Genomic DNA, 23,275 nt, shown 5'->3' with positions numbered 1-23,275 from the left:
AAGCCGTGAACAAGTTGAGTAGCAAGATTAGAAACATTTCCACATAGCTGACAATGAAATAATGCTATGCTTTTTATATATGCATAGCTGAGAAATATATAGAAACTAGTTTTATTTTGTAATTGAATTTTGTGGTACAGTGAGCAGGTTGCATTTTTAAAACACTAAATTTCAGCATTCAGAAGAAGAAAGATCAAAGCATTCTAAGCAGAAAATCAAATTTCAGTCAGTATTTTAAATAGACACATCCTGACTCCCTTTACAGACTGCTATTGACCATATGGTAACTACAGACATGCCTCAAAATAAAATGGCCATATGTAGACTTTCAAATACTGACCTCATCCCTCAAGGGCCGTATTTATTTAGAAGAGCATCTTAAACCATATCAAGAAAAATTATGGTGTGTTATGTTAAAAGATTAGAAGAATCTGTCTAATGAAAAATAATCACAAGTTAAAAATACCAAGGAAATAAGGATAGAGACCCACAGACATCTAAAAGCAAGGGCACGTGAAGAAATGTCTTTTGAATTCTCTTTGCCCAATCATTATACACATTAGCTTAACTATAAAAGCAGAATTAAAATCTGTCTTATGCTATGGTCATCAAAATGGATTTAGTGAAAATGCTGAAGGGTTAATCAGCAGAAATGTCCAGCATATGTGTCTGTTCTCTGGTTAGCGGGCACTAACTCAGGTTAGCAGGTTGTTTTCTGCTAGCTGTGCTAATTAGACACACACACACACACACACATATATATCTTTTGTCTGATTCTTACCATACCATTTCTAGAGTAGGATATGTGGAACTCATTTCTCCCATTTCCTGCTGCAAATTGTTCTCTGTTGAAATGCTGCTGTAGTTTTTCAGAACTTGCAGTCTTATGGGCATGTGCCTATGAATTAAACAAAAGCATGGAAGAAGGAACAGAATTGTAGCAATTTGAAAAAAAATTATTTCTATCTTTAATGAAATCTCATTTTCCTCATTCAAGTTTAAGAGTGAAGAAGTGGTCAGAAAGGGGGATGAGGAACTAAATTTCTGCAAAGATTCTGTAATGGTGATCATTGTAACTACAAAACCTCTCTCTCTGTGCATGTGTGTGTTTGTATGTGTGTGTAAATAAATAATACACACACATATATATATACATACACACATATATTTATTTATATACAAATGTGCACATGTGTGTATGTGTATATATGAGGAAAAAAAGAAGAGTTTAACTATTTTAACAACTTTGGTAGTGTACGGGAAAGCCCTATTTCCCATAGGTGCTGTATTGTCTAGCATACCTCTCATGTCCAGGATGTGATTTAAACAAAACTCCTGGTGATCATCCCTTCAGCATTTTCACTAAATCCATTTTGATAACCATAGCACAGGATAGCTTTTCATCTTGCTTTTATGCGTTATACTGCTGTGTATAACAACTGGGTGAAGAAAATTTTAAAGACATTTTTCCAGATGCCTAAGCAGCCCTTAGTACTCAGGGATTTGCTATGTGCCTAAAGTTAATAAACTAAATTTTATTTGAGAGCTTTAGTTTTCCTTTGCTTTCCTTTGGATGTATAACTATTTTATTGGATTTCATTGAGTGGTGAGCTGTATTTCGGCTAGTATATATCATAGATTTATCTTAAAATTATGATCTTGAAGGAAATCACCCTTATAGACCATGAATTCTGAAAATTTCATGCTGCTAAAAAGGTGACTAAGATTTCTGAATCTAATACATGAAAAAACCTGAACCATGCCTTTACAAAGCTAAGCCCCTTCATTTAGATAGATAGACGAATGGATGGATGGATAGATAGGTAGGGATATATATCACTACATTTATAAATAGAAGTTTGTGAAAATTTATTTTTGAATTTTTTTTGTTTTTTTGCTCATTTAGATTACTTCATTCTAACCCAGATTTATAAGTGGTTTTTAAAAGTATTTTGAACCCACTCAGATTTATTAATCTTTCCCACCTTTTGTAGTTATCTCAATTTGTTCTTTCAGCTTTGCTTAAAGTAGCAAGATGAGTCATTAGCACAGAAGCAATAAACAGATATGCAATTAAAAGAACAGTTCCTCACACAAATCCAATAGGTTTTTAAAAGTAAAACTAATATACCAGCTTGTTAATGTGCATAAACTTCCTTTTCAATATTCATTTGCCTTAAGTATTGATCGCATGAGCAGGGGATGTGTAGTCGATTGCTCTAGGTCACAAAATGTTTTGTGGAAAAGAAAGTTAAAGTGATTATTGTACTGTATTGTTCTTAGAGTATCTTTATGGAATAAAAGAAGCTGTATTTATGCCAGTTAGCTGGTTTTATTGTTGTTTAAGTTGTGTCAGACCTGGGAAATACAATTTGTTCATTTGTATGGAACATTTTTTTGGTGATTGTTTTCTTCTGAAATTCTGTAAACTGAAATGACTAAATATATCCTCTGCCCCTTTCTCTCACTTTCTCCTTCTGAGACCCCTGTAATGTGAATATTAGTACACTTGATGCTACCTCTGAGGTCTGTTAAACCGTCTTCATTTTCTGTTTTTTGTTTTTTTCTTTTATCTTTTTTTCTGTTTAGCTTCAGTAGATTTCCACAGCTCTGTCTTCTAGCTCACTGGTCTTCTCCTCTGTATCATCTAATCCACTGTTAATTCCTTCTATTATATTATTTATTTCAGTTATTGTAGTCTCCATCAGTTTTTAGTTCTTAGTATTTTCTAAATCTGTTAAAAACTTCTAACCTCTTACTCTGTTCATCTATTTTTCTCCTAAATTCTTGGGACATCTTTATCATCATGACTGTAAACTCTTTATTGTGTAAAATTTCTTATTTTCACTTGGTTTTTCTTTTGGGTTTTGTTTGTTCGTTTGGAACATATTTCGCTGTCACTTCATTTTGCCTAATTTCCTATTTTTATTTCTATGTATTTAGTGAGTTGATTATGTTTCACAGCCTTGGAGAAGTACCCTTTTGTAGGAGACATCCTATGTGTCCCAGCAGCCTACTCCACTCTGATTGCTAGAACTAGGTACTCTGTGGGTGCCCCCCTTGTGGGCTATGTGGGTTGTTCTGTTATGACAAGCTTACTACTGTAGGTATTCTGTTAAGTATTTATGGCTTCTGGCTTGGTTAGTTGCCATGCCCAGCCTTGTGTGGAAACTGGCCCAAGGGGTCTCAAAGTTGTTGTTGGCATGCTGGTGGGTGGGGTAGGGCTTGAGTTCCCTGCACTAGTGACAGCCTGCTGGTGTGTGGGTTGGGTACTGACACAGCCCGTGGGCCTCTGGTGGTCCTGAGGCTCTTGTTCATCCCCTGGTGGGTGGGATCAGAGCACAGGGGATTCTACAGCTGGTGCATACCCATTGGTTGGTGAGACCTTGGCCTGGGACTTGTGCCAGGTTGGACAAAGCTCATCCGGGGTCTCTGGTGCTAGGGCCATGGGGGAGGTCCCAGAATTTATGCGACTGGTGGTGGGTGGGTCGTAGGTCTCTAGTATCCTGGGGCTAGTGCCTGCCCACCAGTGGGTAAAGCTGGTCCTACGTCTGGTACAGGCCCACGGGCTGAACTGCATTCTGGGATCTCTGACCACAGGACGCTGTGGTTCCCAGGCCTAGTGTGTTGCCTGTTGTGTAGGGGTGTGTCCTGGACCCTGTGGTGGACAAGGCCGTGTCCCAGGAAATCTGTGGGCTCAAGGGGTCTTAAGGCAGCAGGCCTGTTGGTGGCTGGGGCTGTGTCCTTGTCTGGGTAGATGCTTGGCCTGGATCCCAGTTCAGGTAATAACAGACTGGTAGGCAGCACCAGGTCCTGGATCTAATACTGAGGGAGGATTCCTTTTGTCTGCAATAGCGTCCTCGTGTTAGAACAAGCTCCAGAAATGGCTGCTACCAGGATCTGTGTCCCCAGAGTGAGCTCCGGTAGCCTCCTGCCTCTCTGGAATGCTCTCCAGGATTAGCAAATGGGTCTGGCTCAGGCTTCTATCAAATTATTGTTTCTGTCCTCGGTACCCAGAGCATGTGAAATTTTATATGTGCCCTTCAAGATTGGAGTCTCAATTTCCCACAACCCTCTGGCTCTCCCCAAATTAAACCCCGCTGGCCTTCAAAGTCAAATGTTTCAGGGCTTCATCTTCTGAGTGTAGGACCCCCTGGCTGCAGAGCCCAATGAGGACCTCAGACCCCATCACTTCTCGGGGAGAACCTCTGTAATTGTAGTGATTCTTCCATTCGTGGGACATTCACCTTGGGGTATGGATCTTAACTACACCATGTCTCTGCCCCTCTTACCATCTTACTATGGTTTCTTCTTCATATCTTTAATTGTAAACATACTTTCTTTTTTTTTTTCTTCTGTTTTTCCAGACTTTCTCATCAGTAGTTGCTCTGTGTGTAGTTGTAATTTTGGTGTCCCCAGGGGAGGAGGGATTTCAGGGTTTACTTTCTTTGCAATCTTGGCCACACCTCAGAACATCTTTATTTCTTACTCTATCACATATTTTTTAACTATCACATATTTTTTAACACAGGAAGTATACAGTTATTTTTCTTTATCTTTTTACTTTTATAAGAGGTAATTGAAAGTAGGGAAAGAGAGTTGTGGCAGGAAAACTGCTTTGGAATTAGAAAATAAGTACATTTACAACCTTATAAATATGGCTCTTTTTTGTTTCTTGTTCCTGGATATTTTTGGAATAAATATGATTTTCTGAAACTCATACTGACAGAAAACAGTCTCTTGACTTTAAAATGTGTTTCGAGGTACCACATATGTTTGCAGCAGTCATGCTTCCAGAATCTGGTGGAACAGTCATGATTTTAGATATTCTGCACTACTGTAAGATCATGGGCCCTTTAATTTGGCCTGATTTTTATTTTTTTTGATATCTTTATTCATGGTAACTCTCACATGTAAGGCTACATATAGCAAGAAAGAACAGTATGAAATATGTGAATCATGTTTTAGATTTTCATCTTTCTTCTCAATAGTACTTATTTGTTGAATGCTTGAATCTAAAAAAAGATGTTAATAGAAATCTTTAAATATATAGAGAATTCAAATATCCATATGAACACATACTTTTTTAATCAAGCAAGTAATTAATGTTTAGAACCATAGTTCATCTTTCTTAAAATGTTTAATAGTAATGTAGAAATACGTAGATTCTAGAAAGGCTACCTGTGATTTAAAATTAAAGCAGGGAAATAGGATCATTCCACTTTATCTGTGTTTGAACAGATAAATTCAGTAGTTTGGCAGTATATATAATTGAGAAAAATGTCATTTATTACAGGAGCCTGTGATATAATTTCTATTGATTTATCACTTTGTGTTTATCAGTAATCTGTGTAGATGTGTACTGTTAATTTAGAAGATATAGAAATTATAAGTATAGAATTCACCTATTTTTTATGTTAATAAAACTCTTTGAATTATTTTACGGAATCTTAAAAATGAAATCTCTTTGTGCAATTTACTCACAATATTTTATTTAAAACGTTTTAATTGTATTCAACTACAGATAAATTCTATAGAGCTGATGGATGAAATCATAGCATCATTATTTGAGTTTTGGTGCAATATACTCCACATGTATTATCACTTTTAATTATCAGAGCACTGTTGTGAGGTAGATGTTATCTCATATGAAGAATGTGAGACTCAGAAAGGGTAAAGAACCTGCCCAAGGTCACAAGGTTTCTATAGAACTGAGCTGGATTTGAATCTGGTTTCTTTATATTTGGAGACTTATTACTCTTGATACTGTTTGAGAATTGCTTGTTTAGGGAATCTATTTTTTGATCACCTTTGTTTATATAGATACCTCTGATGAAGGAAATACTTTTAGAACTTAAAAAAAAAATTCTTGGTAGTAACAAGAATAGATTTTTGAAAAACAGTATTTTAGAACCATTAAGTCCTATCATAGAAAACAGCGTTTACTTTAGCAACTCAGAATAATAATAACTAGATTATTCAGTCTATGCATACAGGCCATAATGTATCATGATCAGCTCATGAACATATATCTAAAGACAATTAGCATAGCACAGCATATTGGCAAATTGATTCTTTGGAAGAATTTCAGGATGCATTGGCATAATTGCCAGATGGTGAAGCAATGATTGAACCACATGGGATTGAATTTATCGATAGCAGCAATCCATTCTTCCAAATAGAATATATGCCAAGCACCACCTTGTAATCACAAACATCATCTGCTGCACATAGAAGGAAAAAACAGCATGGCTGTACTTATGATCTTAGTTGTTGTTGTTCAGTCGCTTAGTTGTGTCCAACTCTTTGCGACCCAATGGACTGCAGCACACCAGGCTTCCCTGTCCTTCACCATCTCCTGGAGCTTGTTCAGACTCATGTCCATTGAGTCAGTGATGCCATGCAACCATCTCATCCTCTGTCGTCCCCTTTTTCTCCTGCCTTCAATCTTACCCAGCATCAGGGTCTTTTCTAATCAGTCAGCTCTTTGCATCAGGTGGCCAAAGTATTGGAGTTTCAGCTTTCAATTAGATTCTTGCCTGGAGAATCCCATGCACAGAGTAGCCTGGTGGGCTGCAGTTCATGGGGTCACAAAGAGTTGGACATGACTGAAGTGACTTAGCATGCATGCACGTACCCATATTGAGGAGGGCAATCTGCTTTACCCAGTCTGCCAATTCAAATGTTAATCCTATCTAGACACACCTTCATAGGCATATCCAGAAATAATATTTAATCAAATATCTGGGTATCCTGTAACCCAGTCAAGGTGACATGTAAATTAACTATAACACATAGTGTATGCCACGAAGCTAACTATCTCTGTCTTCATAATTGTAAGTTCTACTTCTATGTCCACTTAACTAAGGAGGAGATAAAGGCTTAGCAAAATTGAATAACATGTGAAAGACCTCACCAGTGGCTGAGCAGTGGAGCTGGAATTTCCATGGTGACCTGTGCAAGTACTGTCCACTGCCATGCGGTCTCACAAAGGACACAGATAAGCGCCAAGCAGGACAGTAGAGAGCTGGGGAGGCAAAGAGGGCACAGAAGCAAAAGCAAGAATTTTCCTAATATTTTGTGGAAACGAGTCAGGTGTATATTCATTAATTTTCATTAGAATTTGGCAGCTCACTGGATATGGGAAGTAGGAAGAGGGAATGATAGCCAAATGACACTTTTTTTTTTTGTCCTGTATTAAAATGAAATTAGGTAACATAGGGTCTGGGGAGAGAAATGACGACTTCTCTACATGTCGAGCTTGCGCACTCTTTCTGGGTTCTTCCCTATTTCTCAATTTCATAATACTTTACATGAACCTCTGTTAGAGCCCTTAAACTGGTGTGCAGTAGCTTGTTTCATTTCTGTTCATGACTTTCTCCCCACCCCAATATTATGAAGTCTTCCAAGGCAGAGCCTGTTTCTGTTTCTGTACCTAGGAAAGAGTAAACTCATGGTTGGTACTTCAGGTGTGATAAGTGGACTAGAGAATATTTGGTCTGAGAGGCTGCAGAGAATGACAGAATTCCAAGGAGATGGAGTGTTGAAATAGATGTTGTGGGAATCTAATTGAAAGCCAACTCGAGATGAATGGAGATCCTCTGGCCAGCATGGAGGGCCTGACTCATAGAAATGCTTAATTTGGCATGAAACCAGAATGGCCTGTTTTCCTAATTATTTGTAAATGATGCTCAACTCCTTAGATACAGGAATGGAGAAAGGAACAGATTGAAATGAATGATTTGCAATAGATAACTTGGGAATTAAGGCTGGGGATAATGGCAGTTCAGTTCAGTACAGTTCAGTCGCTCAGTTGTGTCCAGCTCTTTGTGACCCCATGAGATGCAGCAATGCCAGGCCTCCCTGTCCATCACCAACTCCTGGAGCCTACCCAAACTCATTTTGATTGAGTTGGTGATGCCATCCAACCATCTCATCCTCTGTCATCCCCTTTTCCTCCTGCCCTCAATCTTTCCCAGCATCAGGGTCTTTTCACATCAGTCAGCTCTTCTCATCAGGTAGGCAAAGTATTGGAGTTTCAACATCAGTCCTTCCAATGAACACCCAGGACTGATCTCCTTTAGGATGGACTGGTTGGATCTCCTTGCAGTCCAAGGGACTCTAGTCTTATGGACTCTGCTAGAGAGGGAGAGGGTGGGAAGATTTGGGAGAATGGCATTGAAACATGTAAAATATCATGTATGAAACGAGTTGCCAGTCCAGGTCCGGGGCACGATACTGGATGCTTGGGGCTGGTGCACTGGGATGACCCAGAGGGATGGAATGGGGAGGGAGGAGGGAGGAGGGTTCAGGATGGGGAACACATGTATACCTGTGGCGGATTCATTTTGATATTTGGCAAAACTAATACAATTATGTAAAGTTTAAAAATAAAATTAGAAATATGCAAAAAAAAAAAAAAAAATGAGTCTTCTCCAACACCACAGTTCAAAAGCATCAATTCTTTGGTGCTCAGCTTTCTTCACAGTCCAACTCTCACATCCATACATGACCACTGGAAAAACCATAGGCTTGACTAGACGGACCTTTGTTGGCAAAGTAATGTCTCTGCTTTTTTAATATGCTATCTAGGTTGGTCATAACTTTCCTTCCAAGAAGTAAGCCTCTTTTAATTTCATGGCTGCAATCATCATCTGCAGTGATTTTGGATCCCCAAAAAATAAAGTCTGACACTGTTTCCTCTGTTTCCCCATCCATTTCCCATGAAGTGATGGGACCAGATGCCATGATCTTAGTTTTCTGAATGTTGAGCTTTAAGCCAACTTTTTCACTCTCCTCTTTCACCTTCATCAAGAGGCTTTTGAGTTCCTCTTCACTTTCTGCCATAAGGGTGGTGTCATCTGCGTATCTGAGGTTATTGATATTTCTCCTGGCAATCTTGATTCCAGCTTGTGCTTCTTCCAGCCCAGCATTTCTCATGATATCTGTAGATATCTGTATTGATTTTAGTTCCTTCATTTATGATGTTGGTGATTTGTGTCTTCTCTCTTTTTTTCCCTGGTCTTTCCCTATGGCTGTCGTAACAAATTACCACAATGTTGGTAACGTAAAACAATAGAAATTTATTCTCACAGTCTGGTTCAAAATAAGTTTTACTAGGTTGAAATAAAAGTGTCTGCAGGGCCATGCACCCACTAGACTCCAGAGGGAAATCTGTTTCTTGCTTTAAAAAAAAAACATTAACCAGCATTCCTTGGCTTCTGGCTACATCAATTCAACATATGCACTCATGGTCACATTGCCTTCTCCTATTCTGTCTGAATCTCTTTTTGCCTCCCTCTTTTTGCCTCCCTCTTTTTGGGTTACATGTGATAGCTTTTAGGCCCAACTGGAATAATCCAGGATAATCTTCCCATATGACAAATCCTTACTCACATCCACAAACACTATATTTTGACATCTGAGGTAACATTAACAAGCTCTAGGGATTAGGAGATATATATCTTTTGAGGGGCCATTATTCAGCCTTCCACAATCTGGCTCAAAGTTTATCAATTTTATTGATATTTTCAATGAGCCAGATTTTGGTTTCATTTGATTGATTTTTTTCCTCAGTTGTCTCCTTATCTATTTCATGGATTTCCGTTCAGATCTTTATTATTATTTTATCTTGTGTTTTGAGGGGTTTCTTTTGTCCCTCTTCTGATTTTATAAGGTGGAAGCCAAGGTTGTTGCTATAAATTTTCCTCTATTCTACTTTAGCTCCATTCCACAAGTTTTTGTATGATGCATTTTCATATTATTTTAGTTCAGAATACTTTCTAATTTCCCATTATTTCTTTGATCCACGGAAATTTGTTATTCAGGTTCTGATCTGGGGGGTATTTTCCAATTATCTTCCCATTTATTGATTTGTATGTTAATTTTATTATAATCAGAGAACACTCTCTGTATGACTTGAATCCTATTAAATTAATTGAGACCAGTTTTAGAGCTCAGAATATAATCTGTCTTAATAAATGTTCTAAGACATTTAACATACATTTACTGTTGAAAAGAACATTTGGTCTATAGGATGTGGTCTGAATACTAGGTCAAGTTTGTTTATCGTGTTGTTGATGTCTTCTGTATCTTTGCTGATTATCTTTGCTTAGCCTATTTTGACTATTACTCAGAAAGAGGCAATGAAATATCCAAGCATAACTTTGGGTTTTTCTGTTTTCCCTTGGAGTTGTGTTTTATGCTTCATATAATTTGAAGCTTTTATTAGGTGCCAAGAAGTTTAGGGTTGTTATGTCCTCTTGCTAAATTAAACTCTTTATCATTACAAGTTGTACTTTCCCACCTTTTTGCATGCCTGGTAATTTTTTATGGTATGCCAGAACTATTGAATTTTATCTTACTGTTGAACTTGGTTCTGGGATGCTACTCACTTTCTTGGAAGCATTTGAGTCTTTAATTTAAATGTTTTAGATGGTGTCCAAGCAATGTTTAACCTTGGACTAAATATATATATTACTGAGGTAAAACTCTTCTGAATATTCTTCCTTATGCTAGTTCTGTGTAAATTCCTGGAGTTCACTACTTTAGTTCTTTCCTGCGACTCTTTCTCCTGCCTAGGGTAGTTTCTTCACAAAATGTTTACTAATCAGTTCTCAACTGAAAATTCAAAGAGTCCTGCGTATCTCCAGTGTCCTCTCTGTGATGTTCTCTTCTCTCCAGCACTCTGCACTGTGAACTCTTGTCACCTGGGTCCTGAGCTGCACTGTTTCAACTTAAGGTGGCCATCAGTTTGCCTGGTTTCCCCTCCCCATACTGCAGCCTTCTGTATAACTGCCTGAATACTTTATTCCAGATTTTAGCTGGGGCATTTGTAACGTTCATCTCATTTACTTCCTGAATCTCAGGAGTCATATTCTTTGTCTCCTTATCATGTGAAGTATTGTTTCATGCATTGTTGCCTGGCTTTTTAATTGTTGCATATTGGAGGTAAATCTGGTAACTGTTACTTCATCTTGTCTGAAAGTGGAAGTCAGGACCTGGAATTTTATACAAAGTGTGGTCTAGTGCATTTTTTAATCACACCCGGAGAAAATTCTGTGGGCTCAGCTTCTTCACAGTCAGCCTGTCCACAGGAATGGCTGCACTTGTCAGACTGTCCTTTACACCAGAGCCCCTGCCACAACTGGATGATCACTGTGAAAGTTGTTGACACTTAGTATGAAGTGTTCAGAATGATGGAAAAGATAAACCCATTTGGAGTTTTTGCCTGTATTGTTTTATTATGTATTATATTTTGTACTCTTCATTTCCATTTTGCTTTAATTATCTAGAGGCTTTAGTTTTTATTGTGTGGGAATTTCTGTTTTTCAAAGACAAATGTTTTGTTAACAATAAACTGTGAAATGTTTGTGTACTTAAAGTGTTTTTAATTACAAAACTCAAAAGACATTTTATAAGTAGAGCATGACATTTTAAATTTTCACACTCTACCTATTAATATATTTGAATATTTCTTGCCTCATAGCTTGCATAAAATGAAGATTAATGGTTTGCATTCATGAAGTTAGTTTTACTGCCTAATAAAGCTTAGTTTATGATTTTAATGAAAGAAAATTATTTAAATCTGTTCATGCATAATCAGATGTACAGCTGCTATGACCAAAATTTATCTTTAAAAAATATTTCAGTACAGTAAAGGAACTACCATTGTTTATTATTATTAGGAATTCCAAACCAAAAGAAAGTCTAAAACCCAAATGTAACCATATTTTTTATCTGTAACATTGTTTTTCATTTTTATTGTAGTATAGTTGATTTAAAGTATTGTGTTAGTTTTAGCTCTTCAGCAAAGTGAATCGAGTATACATATACATATATCTACTCTTTATTAGATTCTTTTCCCATATAAGTCATTACAGAGTTTTGAGAACCTGTATACAGTAGGTCCTTATTAGTTATCTGTCTTATATATGGTAGTGTACATATGTTAATCCCAATCTCCCAATTTATCGCTCCCCCTTTTTCCCCCTGGTAACCATAAGTTTGTTTTCTACATCTGTGACTCTGTTTTGTAAATAAGTTCATTTTGTAACGTTTTTTTAAGGTTCTACATGTAAACAAAATGATATGATTTTTTTATTTCTCTGTCTGACTTCGTTCATTGTGACACTCTCTAGGTCCATCCATGTTGCTGCAGATGACATTATTTCATTCTGCTTCATGGCTTAGTAATATTCCATTGTGTATATATACACCAGATCTTTTTTATGCATTCCTCTGTTGATGAACATTTAGGTTGCTTCCATGTCCTGGCTACTGTAAATAGTGCTGTAATAAACATTGGATGCATGTATCTTTTCAAATTATGATTTTCTCCAGATGACAGGATCACATGGTAGCTCTACCTCTAGTTTTTTAAGGATCCTTCATACTTTTATCCATGTGTACCAATCTACATTCCCACCAACAGTGTAGGAGGGTTCACTTTTCTCCACATCCTCTCCAGCATTGATTGTTTATAGATTTTTTTGATGGTGGCCATTCTGACCTGTGTGAGGTTGATACCTCATGTAGTTTTTATTTGCATTTCTCTAATAATTAGTGATCTTTTCGTGTGTCCTTTGGCCATCTGTATGTCCTCTTTGGAGAAATACGATCTTTCATCCATTTCTTGATTGGATTGTTTGTTGTTTTTAACTTTTTTTATATTGAGCTGCATGAGCTATTTGTATATTAGAGAGATTAATCCCTTGTCAGCCTCTTTGTTTGCAAATATTTTCTCCCATTATGTGGTTGTCTATTCATTTTATTTACAGTTTCTTTGCTGTGCAAAAGCTTTTAAGTTTAATTAGGCCCCATTTGTTTATCTTTTTTTATTTTCAAAGTAAAATAAAGGGGATATATCAAAAAAGATCATGATGTAAATTATGTCAGAAAGTGTTCTGCCTATGTTCTATTCTAAGATTTCTGTAGTATCTAGCCTTAACTTAGGTCTTTAGTCAATTTTGAGTTTATTTTTGTGTGTAGTGCTAGGAAGAGTTCTAACTTTATTATTTTACATGTAGCTGTCTAGTTCTCCTAGCACCACTTAGTGAAGAAAGTGTCTTTCAGTTCAGTTCAGTTCAGTCACTAAGCCATGTCCAACTCTTTGTTACCCCATTCACTGCAGCCCGCCAGGCTTCCCTGTCCATCACCAACTCCTGGAGTGTGCTCAAACTCATGTCCATCAAATTGATGATGCCGTCCAACCATCTCACTCTCTGTCATCCCCTTCTCCTCCTGCCTTCAATCTTTCCTAGTATCAGGATTTTCTCCAGTGAGTCAGTTCTTCGCATCAGGTGGCCGAAGTATTGGAGTTTCAGCTTCAGCATCAGTCCTTCTAATGAATATACAGGACTGATTTCCTTTAGGACTGATTGGTTTGATCATGCAGTCCAAAAAGTCTCTGCTTTTTAATAAGCTGTCTAGGTTGGTCCTAGCTTTTCTCCCAAGGACCAAATGTCTTTTTTTTTTCATGGCTGCAGTCACCATCTGCAGTGATTTTGGAGCCCAAGAAAACAAACCTGTCACTGTTTGCATTGTTTCCCATCTATTTGCCATGAAGTAATGGAACCAGATGGAATGGGAAAGACTAGAGATCACTTTAAGAAAATTAGAGATATCAAGGGAACTCTTCATGCAAAAATGGGCATAATAAAGGAAAGAAAATATATGGACCTAACGGAAGCAGAAGATATTAAGAAGAGGTGGCAAAAATACACAGAATAACTATACAAAAAAGATCTTAATGACCCAGATATTCAAGATGGTGTGATCACTCACCTAGAACCAGACATCATGTATGGGAATTCAAGTGGGCCTTAGGAAGCATCACTACGAACAAAGCTAGTGGAGGTGATGGAATTCCAGTTGAGCTATTTCAAATCCTAAAAGATGATACTGTGAAAGCGCTGCACTCAATATGCCAGGAAATTTGGAAAACTCAGCAGTGGCCACAGGACTGGAAAAGGTCCATTTTCATTCCAATCCCAAAGAAAGGTAATGCCAAAGAATGCTCAAACTACTGCACAATTGCACTCCTCTTACATGCTAGCAAAGTAATGCTCAAAATTCTCCAGTCCAGGCTTAAACAATACATGAACCATGAACTTCCAGATGTTCAAGTTGGATTTATAAAAGGCAGAGGAACCAGAGACCAAATTGCCAACATCTGCTGGATCATCAAAAACCAAGAGAGTTCCAGAAAAACATCTATCTCTGCTCTATTGACTATGCCAAAGCCTTTAACTGTGTGGATCACAATAAAATCTGGAAAATTCTTAAAGAGATGGGGTTACCAGACCACCTGACCTTTCTCTTGAGAAATCTCTATGCAGGTCAGGAAGCAACAGTTAGAACTGTACATGGAACAACAGACTGGTTCCAAATAGGAAAAGGAGTACGTCAAGGCTATATATTGTTGCTCTGCTTATTTAACTTATATACAGAGTACATCATGAGAAACCCTGGGCTGGATGAAGCCCAAGCTGGAATCAAGTTTGTGGGGAGAAAGATCAATAACCTCAGATGTGCAGATTACACCACCCTTATTGCAGAAAGCAAAGAAGAACTAAAGAGCCTCTTGATGAAAGTGAAAATGGAGAGTGAAAAAGTTGGCTTAAAGCTCAACATTCAGAAAACGAAGATCATGGCATTTGGTCCCATCACTTCATGGGAAATAGGTGGGGAAATAGTAGAAACAGTGTCAGACTTTTTTTTTTTTTTTTTTTGAGCTCCAAAATCACTGCAGTTGGTGACTGCAGCCATGAAATTAAAAGGCGTTTGCTCCTTGGAAGAAAAGTTATGACCAACCTAGACAGCTTATTAAATAGGAGAGATTACTTTGCCAACAAAGGACTGTCTATTCAAAGCTATTGTTTTTCCAGTAGTCGTGTACAGATGTGAGAATTGGACTATAAAGAAAGCTGAGCACCAAAGAATTAATGTTTTTAAACTGTGGTGTTGGAGAAGACTGTTGAGAGTCCCTTGGACTGCAAGGAGATCCAGCTAGCTTATCCTAAAGGAGTTCAGTCCTGGTTGTTCATTGGAAGGACTGAAACTGGAGGTTGAAGCTGAAACTCCAATTCTTTGGCCACCTGATGCAAGGAGCTGACTCATTTGAAAAGACCATGATGCTGGGAAAGATTGAAGGCAGGGGGAGAAGGGGACAGCAGAGGATGAGATGGTTGGATGGCATCACCGACTCAATGGACATGAGTTTGAGTAAGTTCTGGGAATTGGTGATGGACAGGGAGGCCTGGCGTGCTGCAGTCCATTGGGTTGCAAAGAGTTGGAGACGAATAAGTGCCTGAAATGAAATAATTAATGAATGAATGATGGAACCAGATACCGTGATCTTTGTTTTTCGAATGTTGAGTTTTAAGCCAGCATTTCATTGTCCTCTTTCACTTTCATCAAGAGGCTCTTCAGTTCCTCTTCATTTTCTGCCATAAGGGTGGTGTCATCTGCATATCTGAGGTTATTGATATTTTTCCCAGCAATCTTCATTTCAACTTGTGTTTCATCCAGCCCAGCATTTGCAGTGATGTACTCTGCATATAAGTTAGATAAGCAGGGTGACAATATACAACCTTGACATACTCCTTTCCCAGTTTGGAACCAGTCTGTTGTTCTATGTCTGGTTCTTGCCTCATTTATCATAGATCGATCACCATAGGTGCTTGTGTTTATCTCTGGATTTTCTATTATGTTCCATTGATCTATATTTTTGATTTTTTGCCAGTACATGCTGTTTTGATTCCTGTAGCTTTCGAGTATAGTTTAAAGTCACAGAACCTGATTACTCCAGCTCTGTTTTTCAAAACCCAGATTAAAAAAAAAAAAACAACTGGAAATAAATATGTGATGTTATGTGATAATTTATCTCTTGTTATTTTGGCTAATAAAACTTTAATCCTAATTTGTCATCATTTTCTCTTTATTTTTCTGCCCTCCCATATCAGTATTGCTTAAACTATCAAGTCATGAAATAGGTTAATAGAGCAAATAGATACATCTATCCAAAGATTATGATAGATTTCTTGCAGAAGACTAGTTTCTCATCTATGGAGTTTCCTAAAAGCTGAAAAATGTATTTGGGTGTTTTTTGTTTTGTTCTGTTTTGTCATAACATCATAGTTGTTGTCTTTAAATTTTTTTCATGGTATATAAAGTAAATTATAATATATTCCCCTTCCTGGATCACATTCTTGTCATGGTGAAAGGGCTTGCATAACTCAGTGAAGCTTTGAGCCATGCTGTACAAGGCCACCCAAGACAGATGTGTCATAGTGAAGAGTTCTGACAAAACATGGTCCACTGGAGGAGGAAATGGCAACCCACTCTGTTATTCTTGCCGCAAGAAACCCTATTAACAGTACGAAAAGTCACAAATATATGACACTAGAAGATGCGCTCCCCAGGTGGGAAGGTGTCCAGTATGCTACTGGGGAAGGATGGAAGGCAATCACTAAATACTCCCGAAAGAATTAAGTAATGGGCCAAAGTGTAAACAGTGCTCACCTGTGGATGTGTCTGGTGGTGAAAGTAAAGTCTGATTCTGTAAAGACATAGGAGCCTGAGTGCTACAGTCCATGGGATAACAAACAATCAGCTACAACTTAGCCACTGAATAATCTTGTATATAATTTTTTGATTTATGGAAATAGGTAGATGTTTATGTGATGGTGTGCACAGTCCTTATTTTGTGGCTCATTCATAGATTTCTAAGTTTGAAGATGAGTCTGCTTTTCAGAGAACTGATCCAGATATATTTCTATATTGTCATAAAAGCTACCTATTTGAAACAACCTTCTTAAAACTTTACTTAAATATAAAACAACTTGAAATTTATAATACTCTTAGCATGCTTTCTAAATGAGTGTGTCCAGTCTTACCATCTAGAGACAAAATTGTTGGAAGTCAATCAAGTCTTCATGTGATTATAATCGTTCCTTTGTAGAGATGAATATCTTCACCCAGTAAGGTTCAATACTAATTAATGCGCTGCCTTGACATCCTGTATGAACTTTTATTGCTGAGACAATAGCACATTCTATTCCATTTCTGTGAACTGGAATATTAGATTTCCAGAAGATTCCAAAATAGTGAAATTTTCTCAGATTTCTACCAGACTTGGTTTCAGTATCAGTATCAGTTCAGTCGCTCAGTCATGTCTGACTCTTTGCGACCCATGAACCGCAGCACGCCAGGCTTCCTGTCCGTCACAAATTGCCGGAGTCTACCCAACCCATGTCCATTGAGTCGGTGATGGCCATCCAACCATCTCATCCTCTGTCGTCCCCTTCTCCTGCCCTTAATCTTTCCCAGAATCAGGGTCTTTTCAAATGAGTCAGCTCTTCGCATCAGGTGGCGAAAGTATTGGAGTTTCAGCTTCAACATCAGTCCTTCCAATGACTTGGTTTAGGGTTTACTTAAAAAAAAAAAAAAAATAGCCTCCAGGAAAAATTCCTCTAATGAAGCAATTAACATCCTAGTGATCGCAGGCTATTTCTTATACAATGGGAATACCAAAGATCCTTTTAGTCAACTCTGGCACCACGACACTATACAGCATGCGTCTGTGACGTTGTTACAAGCACTTCCGGGAATAGAAGGGGCACTTAGGTAGTTATGGCCAAATGATAGGCCCCAATTGGTTAGTTACCTTACTTAAGGCCTGGGGGTTCAGATCTAGAGCTTTTTAGAATCGGTCTAGATTCTGATACAGAGACACCATTTTGAAAGCCCATTGATATTTTTAAAGTATCATTTAAAACCACTAGGAAACTATTAAAGAATCTATAAATATCATATATATACCTATATAAAATAGATTTAAAATTTTATCTCTTTATTATCTTTTGGGTATTTTTATTAATAATATTCATTTCAGTCATAACTGAGTCTGATATCACAGTCAGATTCCTTAACTTTAGTTAAATACATTGGAATGAATTTTGTTACTTTAGTCAAATAAATTGTAATAAATTCTGTTCCTTGTTTAATTGTTTTTTAATGAATGCCATTCTTTCAGTTGATTAAAGCCATTTTTCCAGTGACTTTGTAAGTTGTCCCACATTGAGTGGATTTTAAATAGTAATTAATTGCCTGGGAAGCAGAAGAACAGAGTGGTTATTACAGCTCATAGGAATTTAAGGAAAAAGAATTTCTAACCATTACAGTTATGTAGATCTTCCCCCTAGTATCCATAAAATGTTTTAACTTGAATTCTCTCTAGTTGATTTTATAGTTTCAACTCATATATTTACTGTTTTCAAAAATATATTATGCCCCTATTTCTATAAAAGTACACATGTTCTGTTTTTAAATGCCAAGTTGTGTTGATTCCATAGAGATTTGGGGAAATTTATCCTAATGGGAATAATTACTGTGGAAGCTAAAAATAATAGACGTGTCCTTCTTTTTCCTTCTTTTTTTTAAAAAGCTGGACCTGTGATCTGCAGAATGCTGAGTTATCCCCCAACTCGCCGAGCGTTAATTGTGGGTTGTGGTCTACAAATGTTCCAACAGCTCTCAGGCATTAACACCATCATGTATGTATTTCTTTCTAACTTTTTACTGAAAAGATTGTGAGGAATTATTTTATATGAAAAAAATAGTAGAACTCTTGATTTGTTTTTATTAAATGTGTAGAAGTCTCCTTTGGGGAGATACTTAACTGTACAGTATTAAAAAAAAAACTGTATAGTTTAAAAATCTTACCAAATTTTAACTAGAAGGAAGTGACTTATTTTGTTCATTGTAATTATTGGCTTTATTTGATTTCTTACAATTTCTTTTTTATGCCATCAATTAGTTTATTTTATTCTGAGCTACTAAATGTTTCATTTTTCATAAGCTATTTCTTGATTCTCATTAAAAAGTAAACCAAAGGGTAAACCTGGCATTTATTAGAGATCAGTGGACACACAACTAGTTCATTTCCTTTTAGGGCAGTCAGTTACAATGCAGTGTCATAAGAACATTAATAGAAGTATGTTTTTTACAACTAGAGTACAGTGGACCAGGGATGGGCTGGGAGCAAAGTAGGGAATATACAAAAGTTCTGCGTTTTCTAATTTTCAAAGTAATTCTCAAAGTTGTATGTGTGTTGTGGGTGAAGCAGAGTGAATAGTGGGGGTTCTGCCATATTTCATTCATTCGATGTTAAACCCATTTTTGATGGTTGATTTTGTGCTAGATACATAGCAGTGAATACAGGAGACACGGTCCTTGGCCTTATAGAGTATACAGGCTGGTGCAGGAAACAACACATTAAATAAATTCACAATTTAATACAGAATTTCAAATTGTCATAAAGAGAGCTACGTAAGATTGTTCCAAGAGAAGACTTTTAAGATCCTAAGTGATGGAATATGGGTTAGAGAAAAGCTGATTTTTGCTGAGAATCTGGTTATTGATGAAAAGCTATGTTCTCAGAAGCTTTCCCCTATACATACTGGTTAAAATTATTCATTAGAAAAATACAAATTATGTAAAATTAGATTTTACCTAGTAAACATTTGTTTTGGGGACTTTTGATTATTTTTTTAATTACTTGGGTTATAATGAATTATTCTGTGGTAATTTCAGAAGAGTAAATTAGTTAAAGTAACTAGGGCCCAAGGACCCATTAGATTAAGTTGGAATTTACTAAGAAACTCCAACTTGAATATATCTATACCCTTTGTGAATTTGACTTTAATGGTAATCCTTGTTAGCGTTCTGAACTACATTTTAATATTGGTTCTCTCCTCCCCTCTAACATTTACTTTCATTTTTTCCTCACCATTATCATATCTATTAAGCTTATCTGTCAGTATAGCACCTAACATTTTTGTGTCTGGACGTGGCACACCATGACTTTTCTGAGGTACATCCCACTGTCCTTAGTGTGGTAATGGTATGGAATTGTAACAAGGGTAGCACCAATCTTTCAAACAACGCAATTCAGTAATAATCCTATGTACAAATTTAGTTCATCAACGTAATTTAATATATGTCCTATTTCTGAAAAACTTTTGTTTGTTCTACCCTTTTCTAGGCATTTAAATTTGACAAGTTTAAAGCATAGAAAGTGAATTTTTGTTGTGCTTTTTTGTATTCCTGTAAAACAAGGATCACAGACAGGGCCAATCTAATTGGTAGGTGAGGTGAAGCCAGTGTGTTCCTAGTTGAAATGATTGTTATATAGTCCACTTGTGATATCTAATGTAAAGTGTGCTGATTCAGGTTTTCAAATTTTAATAAAGTGGTCATTTCTCCAAATTCTCAGTCTTTTCACAGTGCGATCAAGTGATATGACTATAAGGATTTTGATATTCCTTAAGATGTATGATAGTCATTAATGTACTTTGCTTATCACAAACTAATAGGTAATGTCTTCAATACAGCTGTTGCTTGTAGTTGAGCATTAATCCTGAAAAGTAGGAATAATAAAATAAGGTAAATGATGGTTAATTTTATACTGTGTCTACATGATGCAGAATAGCTGGCAACTTCCTGCAGACTTTAATATAACCTTAGTACTGGAGGTTAGAAGACTAGACACTTAAATGATGTTACCTATGCTAAGTAACTGTTGGTTTTTCATAGTACATAACTTCAGGCATTCATATTTTAAGCCCATAAAACTGTAAATCAATTTATTTAAAAATAGACCATGCTATTTTTATTATTTGGATGGAAAATGACTAATTTAGGGTCCTCATATAAAGTGTTTTCTTCTACTTTATCTAGTCTGTATTCATGTGTGTGCATGTATGTTTTTCTTTTTTCATTTTTTCCCCCATTATCCTTCGGTTCAGTTCAGTTCAGTCGCTCAGTCGTGTCCAACTCTTTGTGACCCCGTGAATCACAGCACGCCAGGCCTCCCTATCCATCACCAACTCCCGGAGTTCACTGAGACTCACGTCCATCGAGTCAGTGATGCCATCCGGCCATCTCATCCTCTGTCATCCCCTTTTCCTCCTGCCCCCAATCCCTCCCAGCATCAGAGTCTTTTCCAATGAGTCAACTCTTCGCATGAGGTGGCCAAAGTACTGGAGTTTCAGCTTTAGCATCATTCCTTCCAAAGAACACCCAGGGCTGATGTCCTTTAGAATGGACTGGTTGGATCTTCTTGCAGTCCAAGGGACTGTCAAGAGTCTTCTCCAACGCCATTATCCTTAAGATACAGTAAATGCTATTATAATTTTTGTTTCTTATAGTTTAAAATAATCTTTAAATGCAGCTTAATAGCTTTTTATTGCCTTTACTAGAAAATATCTATTACATTTTTTCATTTTAAAATGTTATTTAATTCAGAATTCAGTTTTTATGAATATTTTATGTATATTACTCTTTATTCTTTTTCACTTCTTCTCTTTCAAGTGGAAAATGAAGCAGGCAGTGCTCCTTTATATTTCCAACCCAAACTTAATAATCTGTAGAAGTTGAAATATTTTTTATAAAATCCATTTTCTACCCCAAGTTTGAATTCTGACTTTTACCAAGAACAGTTCATAAAAGATCATATGAAAAAATATTGAAACATAAATCATCCTTACAATTGTATTATATAATCTTACCATGTTTAGTTTGCTCTGGTCTCCCACATAGTATCTTTATTTCTATATCCATTAATTAGTATTCTATATCAGTTAAAGAAATAGATTTATTTCTTAGAATATTTATTCTCTCTATGAAAAAAAAATATATATATGTTGTGAGTGTATCTGGGTATCTTATATTTGTATAAGTCATGTTTATATCCTAACCCATACCTTATCGTCCTCCTGTCATATAGAGCATAGGACTTCTAAGGTCTTAAAACTGTTAAATACTTCAGACACTACATTTAACTTTTAGAAGAGGCAATTTTCTATTTTGACTCTAATCAATAATTTCAAACATGCTGCTGAATAGGTTATTCTCTATTCACAAGAGAGAAGAACAGAGCAAATAGAGTTCTGTTTTCCTGATATATTCCTGCTATATTATTGCACTACCTCACAGACCAATAAAATATTTCCACATGTCAAAATAAATGCAAGAGTAGTGATCTATGAAGAATACGATGATTAATGTGAAAACAACTGACTTAAGTAATTCTCATGTGATCTATTCTAAACTCTGGTTTTAGTGTCAATAGTTTTCCAATTTCTAGCTAAGAGTTTTTAATTTATTAATGAAAGGGTCATTCCCACATTATTATTACCACAACCAAAATGTGTATGGGTGAGTAATTAGGTGGTAGGGAGGGAGAGGGGAAAAAAAAAAGAGAAAGTAAAAGAAAGGAAACACTTGGCTACTTTTGGGTTTGTTAGCATCTTCCTTCTTTTGAGGAACTTAAAATAAGCTATATTTTGATACGTCTTGATAATCATAAAATTAGTCCATCTTGGACAGGTGGAAAGTAGCAGAGTTTTACCTGGGAAAACCAAGTGTTTAAATGGATCATTTTAAGGTGACACAGAAAATCTGCAGTAAAGAGGAGAAGGAAATCCAGAATTTTAAGCTTTTATGTCAGCTTCAGGTAAAAGGGATTATGGGTATATAAACTTCTTTTGGACACTCTAAATAGTCTGCTATTTTTAAGCTGCTCTTCTTTTAGATTAATGCTCCCAGATTTATCTCTTCTTTCTCTTTTCTACTAACTTAAAGTAGGGGTGGGAAATAGGCAATTACATAGGATGGGCAGATTATTCCCACTTGCATAACTGCTTTACTTTAATCCCCGGTGGATCACTACTTCTTTGTGTTTACTAGAGATAATAGAAGGCTTTGGAAAAAATGGCCTTGCAATACTAATCTTAATAGCTATCATTTACTAAGCATTAATATTGGGTTGGTGCAAAACTAATTGCAGTTTTGCATTGTTGAACTTTGTTATTTTATATTGAAATACATTTGTAAAAAAATGTGGTTATGTTATACACCATTTTCATGTGCATTTCTCGCTTCTTTTTTTTTTTTTTTTTTTTTTGGTAATGCCTTATTACTTGCTGTTTATTTTATATTTATTTTAGACTAGGGAAATGATGTTAGGCAAAAAAGCATATTTGAGCAATTTTCTTATTTGAGTTCAAAATGGGCCATAAAGCAGCGGAGATAACGCACAACATCAGCAACACATTTGGCCCAGGGACTGCTTACAACTTTACAGTGCAGTGGTGGTTAACAAACAGCTAACACATTCACAGTACAGAGGATCATTGAAGCTGATCCTCTTACAACTGCACGAGAAGTTGCTGAAGAACTCAACATCAACCATTCTATGGTCATTTGGCGT

The 23,275-nt window shown here is 36.6% G+C and overlaps 1 protein-coding gene across 4 annotated transcripts in view; it reads left to right on the top strand.

Moving 5' to 3' along the window:
• Positions 1 to 23,275, top strand: part of SLC2A13 (solute carrier family 2 member 13) — a 531,951-nt gene that overhangs the window by 216,985 nt on the left and 291,691 nt on the right. For all 4 annotated transcript variants that reach the window (XM_025283988.2, XM_025283989.2, XM_025283990.2 and 1 more), the window contains one exon: positions 18,449 to 18,557. In XM_025283988.2, the coding sequence (XP_025139773.1) occupies positions 18,449 to 18,557 (109 nt within the window). The remainder of the gene's footprint in view (positions 1 to 18,448; positions 18,558 to 23,275) is intronic.

The sequence above is a fragment of the Bubalus bubalis genome, chromosome 4 (genome assembly GCF_019923935.1).
Source record: "Bubalus bubalis isolate 160015118507 breed Murrah chromosome 4, NDDB_SH_1, whole genome shotgun sequence".
Lineage (NCBI taxonomy): Eukaryota > Metazoa > Chordata > Mammalia > Artiodactyla > Bovidae > Bubalus > Bubalus bubalis.
This window is presented reverse-complemented; position numbering and strand designations above follow the sequence as displayed.